Source organism: Lytechinus pictus, chromosome 4 (assembly GCF_037042905.1).
Source record: "Lytechinus pictus isolate F3 Inbred chromosome 4, Lp3.0, whole genome shotgun sequence".
Classification (NCBI taxonomy): Eukaryota; Metazoa; Echinodermata; class Echinoidea; order Temnopleuroida; family Toxopneustidae; genus Lytechinus; species Lytechinus pictus.
The window spans coordinates 24,273,768-24,293,344 of NC_087248.1; the positions used below are offsets into that span (position 1 = coordinate 24,273,768).

At 37.1% G+C, this 19,577-nt stretch overlaps 1 protein-coding gene across 1 annotated transcript; it reads left to right on the forward strand.

Moving 5' to 3' along the window:
• The first annotated feature begins 3,201 nt into the window (after positions 1 to 3,201).
• Positions 3,202 to 18,474, forward strand: LOC129259293 (superoxide dismutase [Cu-Zn]-like). The gene is made up of 5 exons (XM_064098685.1): positions 3,202 to 3,719; positions 9,665 to 9,752; positions 11,898 to 11,967; positions 14,565 to 14,682; positions 16,217 to 18,474. The coding sequence occupies exons 1-5, from the start codon at positions 3,645 to 3,647 to the stop codon at positions 16,325 to 16,327; spliced, it is 462 nt and encodes a 153-aa protein (XP_063954755.1). The 5' UTR covers positions 3,202 to 3,644; the 3' UTR covers positions 16,328 to 18,474.
• Positions 18,475 to 19,577: the final 1,103 nt, after the last annotated feature.

The following is a 19,577-nucleotide window of genomic DNA, read 5'->3' on the forward strand; positions in this document are numbered from 1 at the left end:
AAATTTCATAATATATGAATAATTTTCTGGCTGTTGGTGCAAGATGAAAGGCATGGAATTTTCGTAACATTGTTACATAAAGGAAATATTGGACCAATTTCATTAAGAGTTGCGACTATGATGGTAACTTTGCCATTATCATGGAAACTACCATGGTTGTGATTGGCTGCTGAGCCCTGTTACCATGGTAGTTGCCAAAATGACAAAGTTCTTTGGAGTTGTAACTTGTGAAATTGGACCCAGATGTACGCCACACACAAGATTGGGATGGTATACAGTGGAAAGTAACGGTGGGAATAAATGAACGTATATGTAGAACTAAAATACAATTGTGCAGTAGAGGAAGGGGGAAGGGAGAGCGACTGAAAGAAAGGGGAGAAGAGGGGGAATATTGGAGGAGGGGAAGGGAAAAGGTGAGGGAGGGAGGGAGAGAGAGGATGATACAGAGGGGGGGGGGGGTGAGGGAGAGAGAGGATGAGACAGAGGGGGGGGGGGTGAGGGAGAGAGAGGATGAGACAGAGGGGGGGGGTGAGGGAGAGAGAGGATGAGACAGAGGGGGGGGGGTGAGGGAGAGAGAGGATGAGACAGAGGGGGGGTGGATATAGCGACAGGGCAGCCTGAGAGATATAGGGGAGAGGCAATTAAGGTGAATGAGTGAGGGGATTAAGATGGGGGGGGGTACTGGAAGAGCGCCTGTTCTGAGGGAGAAAGGTTGGGGGGGCTAGAGATCTCAAGAAAATTGTAGGGAAAAAAAGAGGCATCTTCTTGTTGCTAACATGGGGTATAGAAATGTTGCATTATATACTTTTCAAAGCCAAGTTTTACACATCTCATTTGAAGCAGATTGGTGTCCTCATCAATATAACACCAATGTAATGAAAATGGGACTGCATTTCCGAACGGAGGATGACTCTTCATTTTTAGGCCACGCCTCGATTTTAAAAAAAATATATATTTTTTTTTTTTTTGTCCCGTGCATTATATCATAAAATGCACTATATAGCTGTCATATATAAGCCTGGCCGGGGCCTATACTCACCCAATTTTCTATATGGTAGGCCTACATGTCTTTGATCGAGCACGCAACGTTATTCTGCTAATGAGATATGCAAAACTTGATTCTGAAATCCCTCTATATCGGGCTCTATATAGAAGCCTATACCTTCAATTGCAAAATACTTAAGCATATACATCTACCCCCGGACTCTGAAGTTGCAGGAATCATTCTCGGGCCGAGCTCGCCGAGAGCTCATTGGAGGTACTTACACAGATTACTTTACTGACCATAGCCAAATGGGCAGCAAATTATGCCTACGTGCATGTCATTCTGGTAAATTTCTCAATTAAAGGGATGGTCCGGGCTGAAAGTATTTATAGCTTAAAGGGGAATCCAACCCAAATAAAAACTTGTTTTTATAAGGAAAAGAAATATCAGACAAGTTGATAGGTGAAAGTTTGAACAATATTGGACAAACAACAAGAAAGTTATGAATTTTTAAAAGTTGTAAATATTGGTAATCACTATACCCACGGAGACTTCAAATTGGCCGCATATGGGATGTCATAGTGATGTAAGGCAAGGACTACTCTTCCATGTACTCCAATACATATTATGGCTAAAATGTCATTTTTCCCAAAAGTTTTATTTCAAATTATATTTTTCTTTCATGAGGACATAAAACAATATACTACCTGGGTTATATTTAGATTACTGCCACAGGGGAATGGGTACTTAGGAGAAAACCACAAATCCTTGATAATAAAGTACATGGCCTATGGGAAAGTTGTCCTTGCCCCTTGTCATAATTTACTTACCCAGTTGCCAATTTGAAATCTACATAGTACTAGTGATCTCAATTTTAAAGCAGCTATAACATTCTTATTGCTTGTCCGATTTCTTTTAGACTTTCTCCATTCTGTTTAATTTATTTTTCTCCTTCCCAACACAACATTTTATGGCCAAGGCTGGATTCCCCTTTAATAAATAGAGTAGAATTCACTGAGCTAAATGCCGAAAATTTCATCAATTTCGGATAACAAATAAAGTTATTGAATTTTAAATTTTAGCAATATTTTGTGAAAACAGTCGTCATGAATATTCATTAGGGTACCGGTAGGAAGTAATTCCTTAAAAAGCTGTGTGCGCTATGAACGCCTAGCTTAGCCGGGTAATATAGGAGCGCCTTGAGCACCTAACAAGGTGGATATGTGCGCAATTTAAATACCCTATATTATTATGTGGGCTGATGATGTCACATCCCCACTTGTTCTTTTGTATTTATTATATGAAATTAGGTTTATTCAAATTTTTACCTCGAAGAACTAGAAAAATTGGATTTACAACTGATTTAGTGCATAAGATATTTATTGCTGCATCTTATTTCATTATAAGGGAGACATATTATTCACACAAGTATGAAATAATGAAAAAATTATGATTGTATGTGATAACATAGAAAACGGAAAGGGGAGATGTGACATCATCAGTCCCCCACATTCATGACGACTGTTTTCACAAAATATTGCTAAACTTTAAACTTCAATAACTTTATCATTTGTTATACCGAGGTTGTTTTACCTGACTGCTAAGAAAGCATGAATGCCTTTGAGCAAGCAACCAGGGGACCAACGGCTTAAGGTCCTCTCCGAGGGACCTGGTAATGAGGATAAATGCCTTACCAAAGGGCACTAGCGCACCACTTGGGAATCGAACCCTGGTCACCGGACCGAAACCCCGCTCTACCGACTGAGCTATCGCGCCTCCCCTTTATCCGATTTTGATGAAATTTTCGGCATTTTGCTCAGTGAATTCTACTCATTTTCAGCCCGGACGATCCCTTTCCCAACTCCTAATAAAGCAAGCAATTACCAAGCAAACCCAACATAAACTCTTTAATTTACGAATCTCATTTCTTTTCCCTCATCATCTCCCCCTCCCCCTTTTTTGGCTTGTCCTGGAAATTTTGGGGCCCTAATCGATCCCAATTACTAGGCCTACTCGACTTGATATTGACTTCCCACTCCCCCCCCCCCCCCCCGTGGTCGCTGTTGGAATTTTGGGGCCCACCTCCCCCCCCCCCCCCGTTTTTACGCCAGTATTCTAATAATTGAATCCAATTAAAGAATTAGAAAATGAAAACAAAAATAAATGTGAAGTCTCAATGTTACCCTCACCCCCCCCCCCCCCCCCTCTAATTCGGTAGCCGCGCTGCTGCGTATACGTCGCAATAGTCAGCAGCAGGCTCGTTGGTGTATGCCCAATTTTCGCCAATAAATTCTATAGGCACATTCACTGTACTTTTCACAATACGTGTTCTTTTGATACCAGGATCGCAGTCCATATTTAAAAAAGAAGAATTTTTCAAACCCGCTTCAACAGCTAGAGGTTACTATAAATGTTTTGCACACGCCACGCAAAAATAAAGCACAACGAGGTAAAGCCCGGAGCTAGGCCAGTGCTGGCCGGCCTAGCGTAGCTCCTGAGATTCCTACCCAGCTCGGCCCCGGTACACGTGTTTGTACGGCCGTAAACAACTAGTCAAGTGCATCTAGTACCGTGTGCAAAGACCAGACAAAAACTGACTGAGCCTGCTGGACAATCTCGCCAAGTTCTTCGTTTTAAACCGTAAATTAAAAGAAGAATCATGTCTGTACTTGCAGTTTGCACTCTTGCCGGACCTGGAGAAGTAAAGGGGGTCATCAACTTTGAGGCTAAAGAGGTATCTATCGGTCTGTAGTCTCTTAATTTTTGAGGAAAAGAAAACTGATGTCTTGATGATGACTGAGTCAATGACTGGCATGAAAATGACTGGCATTTTGTAATCATGCATGCATTCCATGGCCATGCCCATGGCAGCCACTCAACTTGTGATAGATAGGCCTCACGTTAAATGAAAAATAAATAATCCAAACTGTGCAAATAATGTTGAATGTCGACTCCCATGATGACTTATGACTGTGACTATGATGAGTATGATTATGATATGACTTTATGAGGCATGAAGAAGGCCAGGCATCACCTGGTTGGGGGAGGGGGGGGGGGCATTCATGATTTACTATGATAGTTGATGCAAGTTCTGAGCTTTTCTGTCTGAGAAATGGTGGTAAAACACGTGGTCATTCCTTAAAGCTAGAGAAAAGATATTCACGTCTTGACGTGCGTAAATTTTTTCTTTGCTAACCGAGTGATAGATGTGTGGAACAGTCTCCCAGAAGATGTAGGTACCGGTTCTGCTTGTTCAGTGATTGCATTTAAGAATAGACTGGATACCGATAGGCATTGGGAGAAGATTGCCTATGATTTTGAGTGATTTTCGATTCTCGTGTGTTCTCATGGAATTGTTTTGCTGTCTACGATACCCCTGCCACCCCTCCCTGCCAACATAAGTAGCACACCTAATTTTGTCTGAAGGAGAGCCGCAATAGACTTTCTACTTTGATCGATGAACAGGCTTAGTCCTACAAGTACAACATCGTTGGAGTAAACTAAACGAACAAATTGTATTTTGATTGATTGGGTGTGATGTGTGTCACATTAACCCTAGCTGCAGCTGACTTTCAAAGTCTTCAGTTTTCAGCATTTCATTTCAAGCCCATTTTCACTGAACTATTCCGGGGGGCACTCGAACACAAAAGTGGTAGGTAGACTGCATGTAGACCCACTCATTCAATGTCAATGAACAAGGTTATGATATAACCTAAAGTTATAGACTCTATATGAAATATTGTGTAATTCAAACAATAAAAATCAAAAGAAATAGTGAGTGAGGGACATCATTTACTCTCTTATTTACATGTCACTGAGTTGCGCATATAATAACTTTTGTGAAAAGTAAGCAAAACTTTAATATGTCGTCCATGTAGGTCTTATTTTACATCAAATTTTGATGAAATTTTCATTGGTGTACTTGTTTGAATTTTCTCTATTTATTCAAATCAACAGTTTTCTGGGTTGGACTTATTAAAGTAGATCTAGCATCTATCGGGCTACAGTATCTGCAATGCACCATGCAATCAATGACTTGTGCTGGATCTGGGTATCAGAACGCAAAGGCATGTGATACATATTTGAAACAACATTTCCCAAGGGTCATTAATTAATGCTTTAAAGGAAATGCAAGCGTCAAGCAAATGCCAGCAGGCAGTGAGCAATTGCTTGAGCTTACTAGTAAAAACCTTTTGCTTGCAAGCAATTGCTCATTTTTTATGCATACACAAGTAAAAACCAAGCAAAAGCAATTGCTAGTTTTTATGCATCCAAGCCATTATGATTCTAAAAGAAAAAATTTAAGGAAAATCAGCTTTGACTGAATTTGACTAAACCTTAACCTGTTTATGCACAGGCACCATTAAAGTCAGTTGTAGTAGAATCTAAAAAGGGAAAAATTGAGTTTGAACAAATCCAACAGATAAATAAACAATTGAATGATTATCTTAGATTCACTACAGTGATTATCTCTATTCAACTTGTACCTTGGTTTCAAAGGATAATATAAAGCCTTGTTAATTGTTCAGTTATGTGAATTATACTTCAGTAAATATGCCAGTCTCACCGAAGTGTACATGTACAGTATATATAGCCACTGAATCCTTTTTCAAACGCCGATTCTCTGAAAATTTCAATTATTCAAATCTTAGATACCTTCATTTTATTAGATATTAGGGATTTTTGTGTTCCTCTTCAAAAAGGGTACTTGGAAACACTCGTCTTAAACCTTAGTACTTCGATATCAGAAAGCCACATAAAAAAGATAATGTTCTGAAAATTTCAGCCAATTCCATGCTTTGGATTTGGAATATATTTTGTATTAACCAAAAAAAAAAGGAAAAAAAGCATTTGATCAGGCACCCGATCATGATAAATTTGTATACAGTGTACATGTAAATGAGCAAAATTTAGCTTGGAAAACACATTGTCATTTCATATTATCCTCCACTTCGTAATACATGTAGTTTTAGGGCATACACATATCCATGTAGTAGTAATGACTTCGAATAGTAATACATGTGGATACATTTGGGGGAATTTTACCAACTTTAATAGGTAAAGGCAGACTTTGATGTTGGGGGGAAAAATATGCAGGTACCAGGCATGTATACTACCTTTTTTATCCCCCACCAGTACTGTACCAGTAGTTATGTGTGTACTTCCTTTATCTTTTTATCTATTAAAAAGGAGGGGGAGGGGACCATCAGTAGTACCGGTACCTGCCGATTCCAATTGTTTCAAAGAATTGATTTCAAATTTGCAAATGAAAGTTGAAAGATGTTTTTTGCAATATATCTTGGATATAAGAAAAAAAGCCATCAATGATTGCTATTAAAAAAATAAGAAATGAAAATTCATTCAAGACCGGACTACACAAGTAACGCAACCATTTTAGTTTTGCTTTCATTTTTCATATTAAGGGAACAGTAAATACTTACAATGTATATGGTTCCATGACATTTGCTAAGGCGACAATTGCTTCGCTGCAAATTCTACTCATTAAAGGGATGCTCCAGGCTGCAGATATTTATATCTCAATAAATTCACAGAGCAAAATGCTGAAAATGTCATCAAAATCGAATAACAATGTTATTGAATTTCAAAGATTTGCATTCTTCTGGTGAAACAGTTCTAGGCATGTCTTCATGAATATTTATTAGGTGGGCTGATGATGTCATATCTCTACTTGTTCTTTTGTATTTGATTATACGAAATTAGGCTTATTCAAAATTTTCCTACCAAGAACTAAAACAATTAGATTGACAACTGATTAAGTGCATTAGTTATTTCTTGCTGCAATTTATTTCATAATATTGATAATGGAGACATTAAAAAATTTAATAACATAAAGAAATAGGAAAGTGGGGATGTGACATCATCATTCCACTCAATGAATATTCATGAAGACATGTGTGGAACTGTTTCAGCAGAATAATGCAAATGTTTAAAATAACTTCATTATTTGTTTTAATATCCAATTTGATGAAATTTTCAGTATTTTGCTCTGTGAATTCTACTCTATCTAGCTATAAATATTTTAAGCCTGGAGCATCCCTTTAATGGAATGGCCAACTTCAACCCTGAGTTTAACACTATACCCTATCCTAAACCTAACCATAAACCTACATGTAACATAAAACTATATTTGCAACCCTAACCCTGTATCTTAGACAAAATAAAGCCCGGAGCAATTGTCGCCCGAGCAAATGTTGTGTTATACAAATAATGCATGCAGCCGAGTGCGTTAGTGGAAATGCAGAGCACGCGAGGTTTCTTTAGATAGGAGTCGCACTGTGCACGAGCCGCTTGCGGCGAGTGCCCAGTGTGCTCCATCTGAAGAAACCGAGCTTTCTCTGCATTTACTTTTACGCACGACAGAGCAAGTGCATTATTTGTTTTATAAAATAGCAACACAGAAACAATTTTGAAAAAAGTTACAGTACAGTTTTGTTGGACTTCTACCGCACTGGTTTGCTTGAGCGTGCAATGTCAATTTTCGTTGCACACCTTTTGCATGAACATGGAATTGTAATTTTGGCATTAAAAAAGTAATAGGGTGGGGGAGCTTGTTGAAAGATTCGAAACAAATCAAGTAATAGTTTTGATATATTTACGAGGTGTCTTGCCCATTCTGTTTTAGAATTTTCAAGTTTTACAAGTTGCCCCTTACTTTAAAATTGTCTGATTTATTGCATTTTATCTTCTTTGATCAAACTCGAAATGAAGGCCAAGCTTTCTTCATCCTTAGATGTATTGTGAACCTTTTCGCAACCCTCCTTGGTGTTTGGGAGCTTCCACAAAATTCCACTTAATATTGAATTTGGACTTAAGGCCTAGGGCTTATTGAAGATAATTTGTACATGTACCAATAAGTCAGTTCACAGGATAGCTCACATCAACTTTTCTCGAATGGCCTTTTGCGATTTTTCATTAGGATGAGCACTAACATTTTCAAATGAACAAGTTGCGTATTAAAGCTTTTCAGGCAAAGCATTCAAATTCTAAGAATGAAAGGCATTGTAATTTGTATCTAGACATTACCCTTGCAGCTCATCGGGTGGTGTTCTGATATGCATGGTTTAGTTATTGAAACAGGGTTAACTTAGACCATGCTTTTATGGAGTGCCAGTTGATTATTAAACCTTATTCGCCAATTGAATTTATTCTTATCGAGCTGCAAAAAATTGTAGAAAATGAATCAAGTTGTGAAATGTGAAGAATACACATGTAGGATAATAAAACGAATTATAATGAATCTTATTGAATTATTATAATTGTCACAAATATGGAATACATTGCTATGAAGCCCAGCTTTCCGTGGAAGTGTGGTTTAAAATTCTGGTTTAGGGCTAAAGCCTAGGTTTAAATTTCAGAATACCACCTTTTTAAGAAGAGTCAATATAGTTCGATACGACCTCTTATGGAATTGGATGTGAGATTTAGGGTATAGCCTTTATATGCTCGGTATTTGATCATTTTAAGCCCGAGTGTTTAGAATTAGGCGAGTAATTGACTTCAATCTTACTATGAGGTATTGATGTGGTTTATTACAAGCCCTGATGAACCAATTCCTACCAAATTTGGGCTGTGGTTATTTGTCATCTGCTCCTTTAAAAAAAACCAATGAAATGCAAAATCTAGGTTTTTTTTATGCAGTCACACTTTATTACTTGATGATGAAGTACATAGATCTATGAACACCATCGCAAAGATCTATGCGTACTGTACGCACTATTATTCAATCCGTTTTGAGAACTTCCTCAAATACATAGAAATTGGGAATCTACCTTAATTTCAGACCTTTCTCATTTCCAAGAGAAAGTTCAGGATTGTCTGTTGCCAATATTGTTTTTATCAATCTGTCGACTGTATGCGCGTGCGATGGAATAATGTGGCGATGGCTTTTTGCACTAGTATTCAACCTACCAACACTAGTATTCAACCTAGCGATGAAAGATGCCCCTGTCTCTCAATCTGCCCTTGTCCGAAACGACTAAGGACTAGACCATTTGAGATGAGACCAACAGAGGATTAGTCAAAGCCAGAGACTGACATAGATGTAGATCTAGTTGAGCAATCTAAACCATTTTGAGATTCGCTATCACTAGTGTAGACTAGGTTTCACGGTACACCGTGTATCTTTCTTGGGCAAGTGTTGGTCCTGAAAAGGACCACCCAATCTTGACGTTTCGACAAGTGTGTTCTTGTCATCCTCATTCTCCTGAGGACGACAAGAACACACTTGTCGAAACATCGAAATTGGGTGGTCCTTTTCAGGACCAACACTTGCCCAAGAAAGATACATGGTGTACCGTGAAACCTACTACACTGTTCTTCTTTGCCATGGAAACCTTCAGAAGTTATCACCACAAGGTTTAATACTACTGCAATTCAGTGCAAAACGTCATCGCCGCATAATTCAATCCTCTGCGTATACAGTCGACAGATTGACAAAGAAAATACCGACAACAGATTACCCTGGAAATAACAAAGGTATTAAATTATGATAAATTCCCTATTTTAAAATATTTGGGGGAATCTTTCCAAATGGATTGAATAATGCCGGGTTGAATACTTGTGCCATATGGTACACGTTATCATCTACATTCCTGAAATTCTGATAGAGGCATGCATGGAGTTTAGAATTAATTTACTAATTTCCTTGTTTTGTTTTAGGCTGGTGTAAATGTCAGCGGTACAGTGACGGGCCTTGCCCCTGGTCAACATGGCTTCCATATCCATCAATTTGGAGACAACACGAATGGTATAGTGAAATCAGTCTTAATAGTTAATCGAGGTCTTATGGGGGGGGGGGGTGGTTGAGGATAGTTTTTTATATATTTTTATTACTAAACTCACCTTGAGTTTCAAGTATAAGCTTCCAAGCAACACTTCTGCCTTCCAAGTTTGGCTGAGTGAGAAATACTGGTGGTAAATACTGCCTCAGTAATTTTTTTTAAAGGAAATGGGACATAGTTGGAAATACAGGGAAATACTTAAAGGAAAATGAAACCCTTGAAACATGATAGCTTTTGCAAAAACAGAAAAATCAAAGAAACAGATAAACAAAAGTTTGAGAAAAAAATGAATGAATAATTACAAAATTATGAGCATTTTAAGTTTAGATCATTATTGTAATGTAGATCCTCCTATTGGCAATGCGACAATGTGTGATGTCACATGCAAACAACTTTCCCATTAATTCCCATTATTTCACAGTCCATCAAAGGGAAAGTTGTTCACATGTGACATCACATACATTTGTCGCATTGCCAATAGGAGGATCTCCACAGCATTAGTGATCGCAATATTCAAATGCTCATCACTTCCTCATTATTTGCCCGATTTTTCTCAAACTTGCTTTGATCTTATTCTTTGATTTTACTGTCTCCACAAAAGCCAACTTGTTCCAAAGGTTTCATTCCCCTTTAAATAATATTAACTGGCTTTGAAGGAGATACCATATACCTGTATCTCCAGAATTAATCTCATAATTGTGCTGAGTGATAGCAAGGGCAATATGGGTCTACTGAGGGAAGTATACATGTAATATGGTATCTCCCGAAAATAATACTTCTTGAATACCGGTATACAATACAGATATTGCCCAGGTGTTTCTAAAGCATATCTTAGCATTTCCACATCCAAAGTACTTTCCAGCATTTATATTTCCAGTATGGAAGGGAAATCTGCAATCTAGACAGAGCTCTGAAATTACATACAGTTGTGCTCAAAACTTTAATGCTGTCCTTATTGCCGCGTGTCGAATATGGTCAACAACACTACAATGTTCGGCAAGCCCAGAGAAAAAAAACTTGATTTAGAGTAATACTTTATCACTTGATTTCACAATTAAATATCTAAAACCTGGCAGAACTTGAACACTTTTAATATGTTCAGTTTCACGTGGGGTTCACTAACTTTTGAGCACCACTGTATTTGAAGAAAAAAATGAATGATGAAAATCCATATTTTATTGTTCGAAATAGACATGAAATGAAATACTCCGAAAATTTGCTTTGCCCAATTGATCGTGGGCCAAGCAGCCGCTGTGCAGGGCCAGATCGATGGGGCTCTATCCCTTGAATCGTTGAACGCCAAACAGGGTAGCAGCAACTTTCATCTTTTAACGTCTTTTGGTCTGACGCGGCCGGGGTTTGAAACCCCGACCTCCCGGTTGTGTGACCTACGCTCGACCAACTGAGCCAAGAAACCGGTTATATTTGTATATGTATTATTTATTGCTGCAAAGTTTTACGGTAGTCCTGAGAAGTAGGATAAAATCAAATATCAGGTGATCATGAATTTACATGTACACCTGTTTGATGGGGGACCTAAAGCTATATGCTCTTTGTTTACAAGCGATAAAAACTATATTAAGTTTAATATTTGAACAAATCATCTTTCGATTATTTGTGGTAAATATTCTGAAGATCCCATACCAAGAAGAAAATATCACAAAACTCACTAATAAGAAAATAATGCTGTGTTTTCCGAACACCTCTTGATTTCTCCACCCGATGTAGAAGGGGTCCTAAAGCTACGCACTCAATTTATCATACAAAGAAATATTATTTTCTGCGCCTCAATTTCTAAAATATGTTCGTATTATTATCGTTATAGGAAATTGTGAAATTAAAGCAATTATAACTTAATATAAGGCTCCGAAATTCCCCCAAAGTTGCGTTTTTTCTCTGCTTTTAGTGATTTATTGCCGCCTCTGTAAAAAAATTGAATAGGAATCGTCCTTCACACTGCAGTCAGTTCCACACACAGAGTGCGCATTTTGACATTGAAACTACATGTGTTGAGTGGTGCGTAGCTTTAGGACCCCCTACCATATATGAAATTGTGTACCAGAAGTTATTGTGCAGCACTCTACATTTATTATGTGCTATTTATATTACAGGATGTGTTTCTGCTGGAGGTCACTTCAATCCCAATGCTAAAACACATGGAGCACCAGAAGACGAAGAGAGGTCAGTTGCTTTGGGGGGAGTTCATTTTGACATCACGTTGATTTGAAAAAAAGCAAATTATTTTTTTATAAATGTTGATGGAGCCCTCCAATTATGTTATAATCTCTCAAAGGAAAACATTCAATTTGTTTGTCATGATTTTTTTTAAGGACAAGTCCCCACCCCCAGAACAAGTTGATTTGTATCCGTAGAGGAAAATCAAACAAGCATAGCACTAACAATTTCATCAAAATCGGTTGTAAAATTAGAAAGATATAGGCATTTTTAAGTCTTGCTTGTTTTGACAGGAGAATGGGATTTTTTTTTAAATTCGAAATCAGGTTTCAATAAAGAGAATCGAAATTTTGATTTCTCTATGCTATTAACAGTTTTTGAAATAAACTTTATGTTGGGGGGTAGTCTTGACCTTTAAGCTTTTTTACAGAACTGTGAAGTGTCATTCTTGCAAGAAGTGTAACATGTAATTTGAAGTAAAGAAAATGCTCAAGAATCTGTGGTAGCCTAATGGAGGGTGGAGGTACGAAGTTATATGACATGGAATGGTTAAACTAAATAGAAGTGAAGGAGATACAACAATTTTACAGGTTGGAGAATGTTGTATAAAAGAAGAAGTGTGCTCTGATCACTTCTCCACTTTTTCACAGGGCACTAAAAATCGAAGCTTGTTACTAACGTTTTTGAATCAATAAAGCCATCTGTTAATGTAAATAATAAGTAATAATAACGGCATATTTGCCCAGGGTAGCCACTTTAGTTCCGAAAACTGTTCTTCCAGCGGGCCCTGCTATTATTATTACCCCGGCATTAGCACGGCTAACTTGATCTGGCGCTCAAGCATTCAAGGAATTACTTCCTACCGGGGTACCTATTCACCTCACCTGGGTCGAGTGCGGCACAATGTGGATAAATTTCTTGCCGAAGGAAATTACGCCATGGCTGGGATACGAACCCACGACCCTCTGTTTCAAAGTCCGGAGACTATTCACTGGGCCACAACGCTCCACACAAAGTAATAGACATACCGGTACATGTAAACAGTAGACTCATAATAGTTGGCTCATTATTGCTGTTAGCATGGTAAACTCATACAAATTAAGTATGCTGGGATAATGCATTTTGTATTGGACACTCTCAATTACATGTATATGCGCTGAATTAATCTGGCACGTGTGTTACCATGGCATAATCTACAAAACTATAAAATCAAATTCTGTGAAAAATCTCATTGCTAGTTATGCTAATTTAATGCATAAAATCAAGTTTGCTCTAAATAATGCCCCTTAAATGTAATTTTTTGGTTCACAGACTGTCTGATCAAATGTAGTGGTACTTAATAATTGTTTTTTTCAAAGACACATTTATTTTTTAATGTATTTTATTGTTATTTAAATTTCTAATGTATTTCTTTGTTTTTATTGTTTTTTCAATGGAAATTGTCATGGTCTCTATTTTTACCATAAACAAGATGAAATTAATTTATTTCAATCAGTAAAAGGAAATATAATGATACATTTGTGAAATTTGGGTAAAAACACCATTTGCATTGAATTTGCACACAAATTCATGTTTTTAGCAATTCTGAGACTACATGCACTTTACGAAATGTTGCGTAATCTTTGAACCGCGTACCCAGGGCTCGTAATTTTCATTTCAATTAAGTTGCGCGAGACTTGGAAAGTAAAAAGTCAGCGAGCGACACGGTTAAAAAAGATTTACTCTGCGGATTTATTGCGAAAAATGTTGAGGAGGGGCTGAATTACACCCCACCCAGTCTTATTAGGGTTAAGAAAATGTACAGACCCAGTCGGCAATCTTTGAGCATACACTCGATTTACACTCAAGCCAGAACAAAGGAAATGGTGCAATGAATCCATTGTCCTGCTATAGTTCTGGCTTGTTCACTCTATTGTTCTGGACCTGGGTGTAGATTGGAGTGTAATTACACTCGGAGATTGCTGACTGCCACAACCTCCTTTGAAAATAGAGGAATTGTCAAGACAGTGATGTCTGCATGAGAAGGAAAAAAAAATGAACAGATGCATGCATTCTAGATGATGAGGTTGCTGGTTTTCCATAGTTTGGGTTGATTGGATCAATCGCATAGATTTGTGAGATGGGCCCAGGTGGGTGTTTCATAAAGCTGTTTGTAAGATACGAATGACTTTACGCACGACTGGTGATCCTCTCTCATGCTATGTGATATCTCTATGTAATTGAGTTATTACATTAAAACATGTTCCAGTCGTGCGTAAAGTCGTTTGTAACTTTACGAACAGCTTTATGAAACACCCACCAGTAGTGACAGAGATATGGTCGAGCCATCAATCCACTGCTTATGATGATCAACAACTTACCTACATTGATTTGCGATGAGAATAAACAGAATCTGAAGCAGGGTTTATGGCACGCTTTCTCCCCAAGTGCGTTTCATAATGAATATATGCACACAAATTGCGCCATTATTTTGACATCACTCGTACACTTCAATCCTGTAAGATTGGTTGACCATAGTGTTCGTGTACTCAACACCATGCATGTAAGGTAACTTTCTGTTTTACTGTGTAATTGTATATTATGTAATTTCTTTTCTTTTCTAGACATGCTGGAGATCTTGGTAACATCGTAGCTGATGACAGTGGTACTGCCAACGTAAACATCACTGACAGACAACTCTCTCTGTCTGGACCTCAATCTATCATTGGACGCTCGGTGGTGGTAAGAATTTACATTTTGATTCTTATTTTAAGGGTAACACGAATTCAAGCATTGTGATTGTTCAAAACGTGTCATGATTATGATAATTAACTTTTTTTGTGCATTGCACTGCAGTGCTAAAAGGTGTACACCAAAAATTGATATCAATGGCGCAGTCACGTTTCCCCTACGGGGGCCATACGGCGAGTCAAAATAGCCATTTTAAAGGAGTACTCCGGGCTGAAATATATCTCAATAAATAAAGTGAAATTCACAGAGCAAAATGCTGAAAATTTCATCAAAGTAACGTTATTACCCACCCACTCGCTTGTTTTGTATAAACATGAACTATCTTAATTTTGTCTTTGTATTTTTATAACAAGGTTTGATTCCTCCCTGAACATGTGGAATTTCTACTGAGGTAACCTATTCTCATATGCATATCCTCCTCACTCCCTGATGCGCATACATGTACCTGTTTTGTGACAATATTAAGTTTAACTTGCCATAATTTTATTATTTTGCATCTGATTTTTATTAAATTTTCAGCCCTATGCTTGCTTCATTTTTCTATATTCATTAAAAACAAACCTTTTCTTGGGGTGAACTTCCCCTTGTATGAAAATGCTTTGAATTTTTAAGATGAGATTCTAATGTGAGTTAAGAACAAAAAATTTGTTCCTAACTTGCCTCGGTATTTGTTGTTCGTTAGATGCCATGCGTAAATGATTACAAAATAATTAGCCTGAAATCAAAGAAGCAATTCCATTATCTATAGTTTCAGTAAAAATTCCACATGTTCAGGGAGGAATCAAACCTTTTTCCCCGGCCTTTTTATACATCAGTGTATGTGTGTAAATCTTACTTGTACCGTGGGAGGGGGATGTCCCCCCTCCCACACCCTCCCCCTGCTCAGTCACTCTCCTTCCTCGCTGAGACTAAAAGATTTTTCATTGTTTTGTTTTTTGAAAACTCACTTTTCATGCCTGTAATTGAAACATGCACCTTACAACTGTTCCTATGATATTATAATAGGAATAAAGATTTTAGGGAGAGGAAAATTTCCATTTTAACCTGAGCATTTTTATTTCTGTGAAAAATTGTATGAAGTATTCAATAGGAAATTGAAGAATGTATTCTTTCTGTAAATTTTCTCAGTAATTTGTTCCTATTACTTGGCTGGCAGGGTCGGCAAATATGGGAAAACCATAACAATTTTCTAATAATGGAAAAACTAACCTGAACCATAGGCGGCAGAAGTGATATCCCCCCCTAAATTTCTTGTTGATAACCTTTTTTTTTTTTTTTTGCTTGTCAATTCTGTTTCCTCCGTGCCCCCTAAAATTTTGGTTGATACCTTTTTTTTTTTTTTTTGCTTGTCAAAAAATTTGTTCGTCCCCCCCCCTTTATAATTAAGGTTGACATTGACAACTATTTTTTTTTTGCTTGTCAAAAAAATTTGGTGGTCCCCCCCCTTAATTTTTTGGCTTCTGCCGCCAATGACCTGAACCCCCCATTTCTATAATAACATTCATTCTTCTATTGAACCATTCAGGTGCATGCCGACATTGATGATTTGGGGAAAGGTGGTCACGAGCTCAGCAAGACCACGGGTAACGCGGGAGGGCGTCTTGCTTGTGGAGTCATTGGAATCAGGAAGGCTTGACTAGATGCACCACGACTCTGAACCTTGCGCTCAAACATTCATTAATAATCTCGGATATATATGTATATGTGTAAACACTTTGATTTATTCGATGCAATTACGTGTAGATAGAGAGTGGCTTTTTGTTGGAACGATCATTGATTACACCAGAATTTTGGCATTGTTTTTGTATAAGATCAGTGACTATGTAGTGTAATTTAATCAATCTTTAATATTGATTTGTTTCACTGTCATTTCACACAGATTAATTAAGCCAGTATTAGTTCTATAAAAAAAAAATATATCAAGTGGAATCCCTATGCTAAGAAAGTTTAATCTGTCCTTGCCCAAAGTTATCATAGCATTTATATGCACATGAACACGAGGGGTGAAATGTTTGGAATAAGGTGATGTGGCATATGAAGTAGAATGCTTAATAAATTGTAATATTTTACATCATGGCCAAGTTTAAGTAGACAACTTGTATTACCCTCACTTGGGGAAAACAATTTCGGTCAACTTCATTTTGCACTGTAATTAACATTTGTGTCTTTGTTGTGTGGTAAAGCAATTTATCTTCTGTACAATCATGTTTAAAATGATATTCAAGAGCAATTGGTGTAAATTTCTCATTTTAAGTTTTAATGATAAATATGATATTGTTTGGAGCAGGGACTGCAGAAGCCCATGGAATCCTTTTATTTTATGACCAGATAAGTTGCTGAAGTTCACAATGCATGTGTCAGAGTTGTGTCGAGAAACTAAACTTGGAAGTTGGAGCATTTTTCTTCCTTAAACCGTCTGATAATTGACTATCAAAAGTGTTTACTGTCTCGTTGCTATATACATGTATATAGTAATACATTTTTTCTTACCGTCAGTTAATAATCATTACGACTTGTATTCCACATTTTCCAGCTAATTTTCCTCCACGCGTGAATTGTCATTGAGCATATTGTAGCATTGTAAGTAAAAAAAAAAGAAACGATTATAAAAGTACTGTTGTTCATGATGAGAGTTTCCTGCAAAGATTATTGACTTGTATTTGTATCAATAGATTTATATTTTGTTAAAAAAGATGACTTTTCGAGAAATGAGTGTTGTCTCCTGTAACTAGACTTGTGATTTATCTGATATTTTCCAGTCACTTAACAAGTGCATACATGGAGATTCATGTTTATCTTTGCAAGTTTAAACATTTTTTTTTTAATGTCTTCTCCATAGACTAAAAGGAAATAAAAATATATCTCTAAAAGCACTATCAATTGCTGGTTATATTATAAAACTAAACATATGTCATGTACATGCGCTCATACATGCATTTGCTTTGAAGATGATCGTGAGCCAAGCTCTAAGTATGTCTCATAAAAGTACATTGGTATTGAAATGAATATAGTTTATTAAAGAGAAAAAAAAAGTTAATAAGTTTGTGAAATGTGCCTTTCATCTGAAGTTTTGTATAAACCAACAGTCAAGTTGTGTTTAGAGCCTGTCTAAAGTTGGGTTTGATCCCGGGCTTTGATATTGAAATGGTTTTATGAAAATAAAAATGCAATTATTTGTATTTTTTCTTGGGCATCTGATCAAAATAAGTTTTCCAGTCAAATCCTAAAGTGCATCTTTAGTTTTGTTAAATCCCCCAATGTTTGTGTCATTTTCATTGCTAGATTATATCGATGCCATGAAATAGTTGTGATGCGAAGGAGAAAATTACGTTTGTGTGGATTTTACGTCAAAATTTCTTTTGATCAGGTATCGAAAATAAAATATTTGTGCCTTGTTGATTTAAAACCTCTTTTTAAAGGGATGCACCATTAGATATCCAGGGGGGCTGGAAGTTCCCCCCAAAAAATAAATTGACTTGATATATGAGGGGGAATAAACTTGACTCGCCATCATAGTAAAAGAAAAGAAACTTGGTCCTCTAACCATCTGAAAGGGTTAAAAAAAATAAAAAAAACTCAATTGACTGGGAAAAAAAAGACTACTCAAAGAAGGAAAAAAAAAATCGCATCAACCCAAACTTCCAGCCCCCCCCCCCCCCCCCCGGTATCTAATGGTGCATCCCTAAATCTCGAGCATGGATTATGGAATGGGCTGAAAATTTCAGTAACCAATTACGAAATTTGTAAAGTGTTCAAATCACATTTTTAGATTAAAAAAACAAACTTAGATTTGCATAGGGTGTGTGTTGTGATTGTATGCTTGCGTATGTATGAGATACTCTTTTTTTTTTTTTCACTTTGATTTCAAATTTGCCTGCTGGTCTTTGTACAGGGCCCCATTCTTCTAAAAGGTTTTCGTGGGGTTCTTCCGATTTTTATTTGTAAATTGTGTATTTGTTTTACTCGAGTTTTAGTGGAAAATAAATGAATTGACCCCCCCCCCCCCATTCACATAACAGACCCTTTTCCCAAAGCTTTAGACAGGCTTGAAAGTATATCCACTTGTTTGGACTTCGTTCAGATATCATCATCTGTTCTTCACCATAATAGGTATTAGGACATTACGGCCCGTATTTTGAAGTCGGGTTTAACTGAGACCATATGGTCTAACTCTAGCTGTGTTAAAATTATGGGAAGCCAAAAGTTTCAACATTGTTATTAAGTAGTAGGTTTCTTATGTTTACTATGCTCTTTCCTGATTCATCGATGGTGAAGACAATAATCTATTTATACTTCCTACACAATTATGAATGATTTCAGAGCCAAATGAGGGGAAATATTATATCTCTATATACTGTTAATGATTTATGTAACAATTGGCTAGCCATACTAAAACCACAACTTTAAACCTGATTTTAAAAAGTTAAACCTGACTTCAGAATACGGGCCTATATGCGTTCATAATAAGCTGGAACAATGGCAGACAGTTTTAACTCGATCATCGATGAATCAGGAAAGCCGGTGAGAGCACAGTAAACATGAAAAATAACATACAACTTGATAAAAATGTTGATACTTTTGGCTTCCCATACTTAAAACACAACTTTAAACCTGCTATCAAAATACGGGCCATAATGTTTATTTTGCCACTCCATCCCTTTTGGCCAAACATGGATCCGCCGTTCCCCATCCCCTTCCTCGATCTACGTCGACCAAACACGCGGATGATGAATATAGGCCTAATATAGTCGACGGGAATTCCCGCGGCAACACTTTCATCTGTAAACTATATCATGCATTGATGAATTCAATTTTGACACAAAATTTGAATTAGCCTAACCATTAAACCATCATGCACCAAAACAGTTGGCTATATAAAAAGTCAA

Bases quoted from the DNA above. Each gene is read 5' to 3' on its own strand.
- LOC129259293 (XM_064098685.1), top strand. From the start codon at position 3,645: ATGTCTGTACTTGCAGTTTGCACTCTTGCCGGACCTGGAGAAGTAAAG. The intron at 9,753-11,897 runs GTATAGTGAAAT...TTTATATTACAG, and splicing joins ATTTGGAGACAACACGAATG to GATGTGTTTCTGCTGGAGGT. The intron at 14,683-16,216 runs GTAAGAATTTAC...TGAACCATTCAG, and splicing joins TCATTGGACGCTCGGTGGTG to GTGCATGCCGACATTGATGA.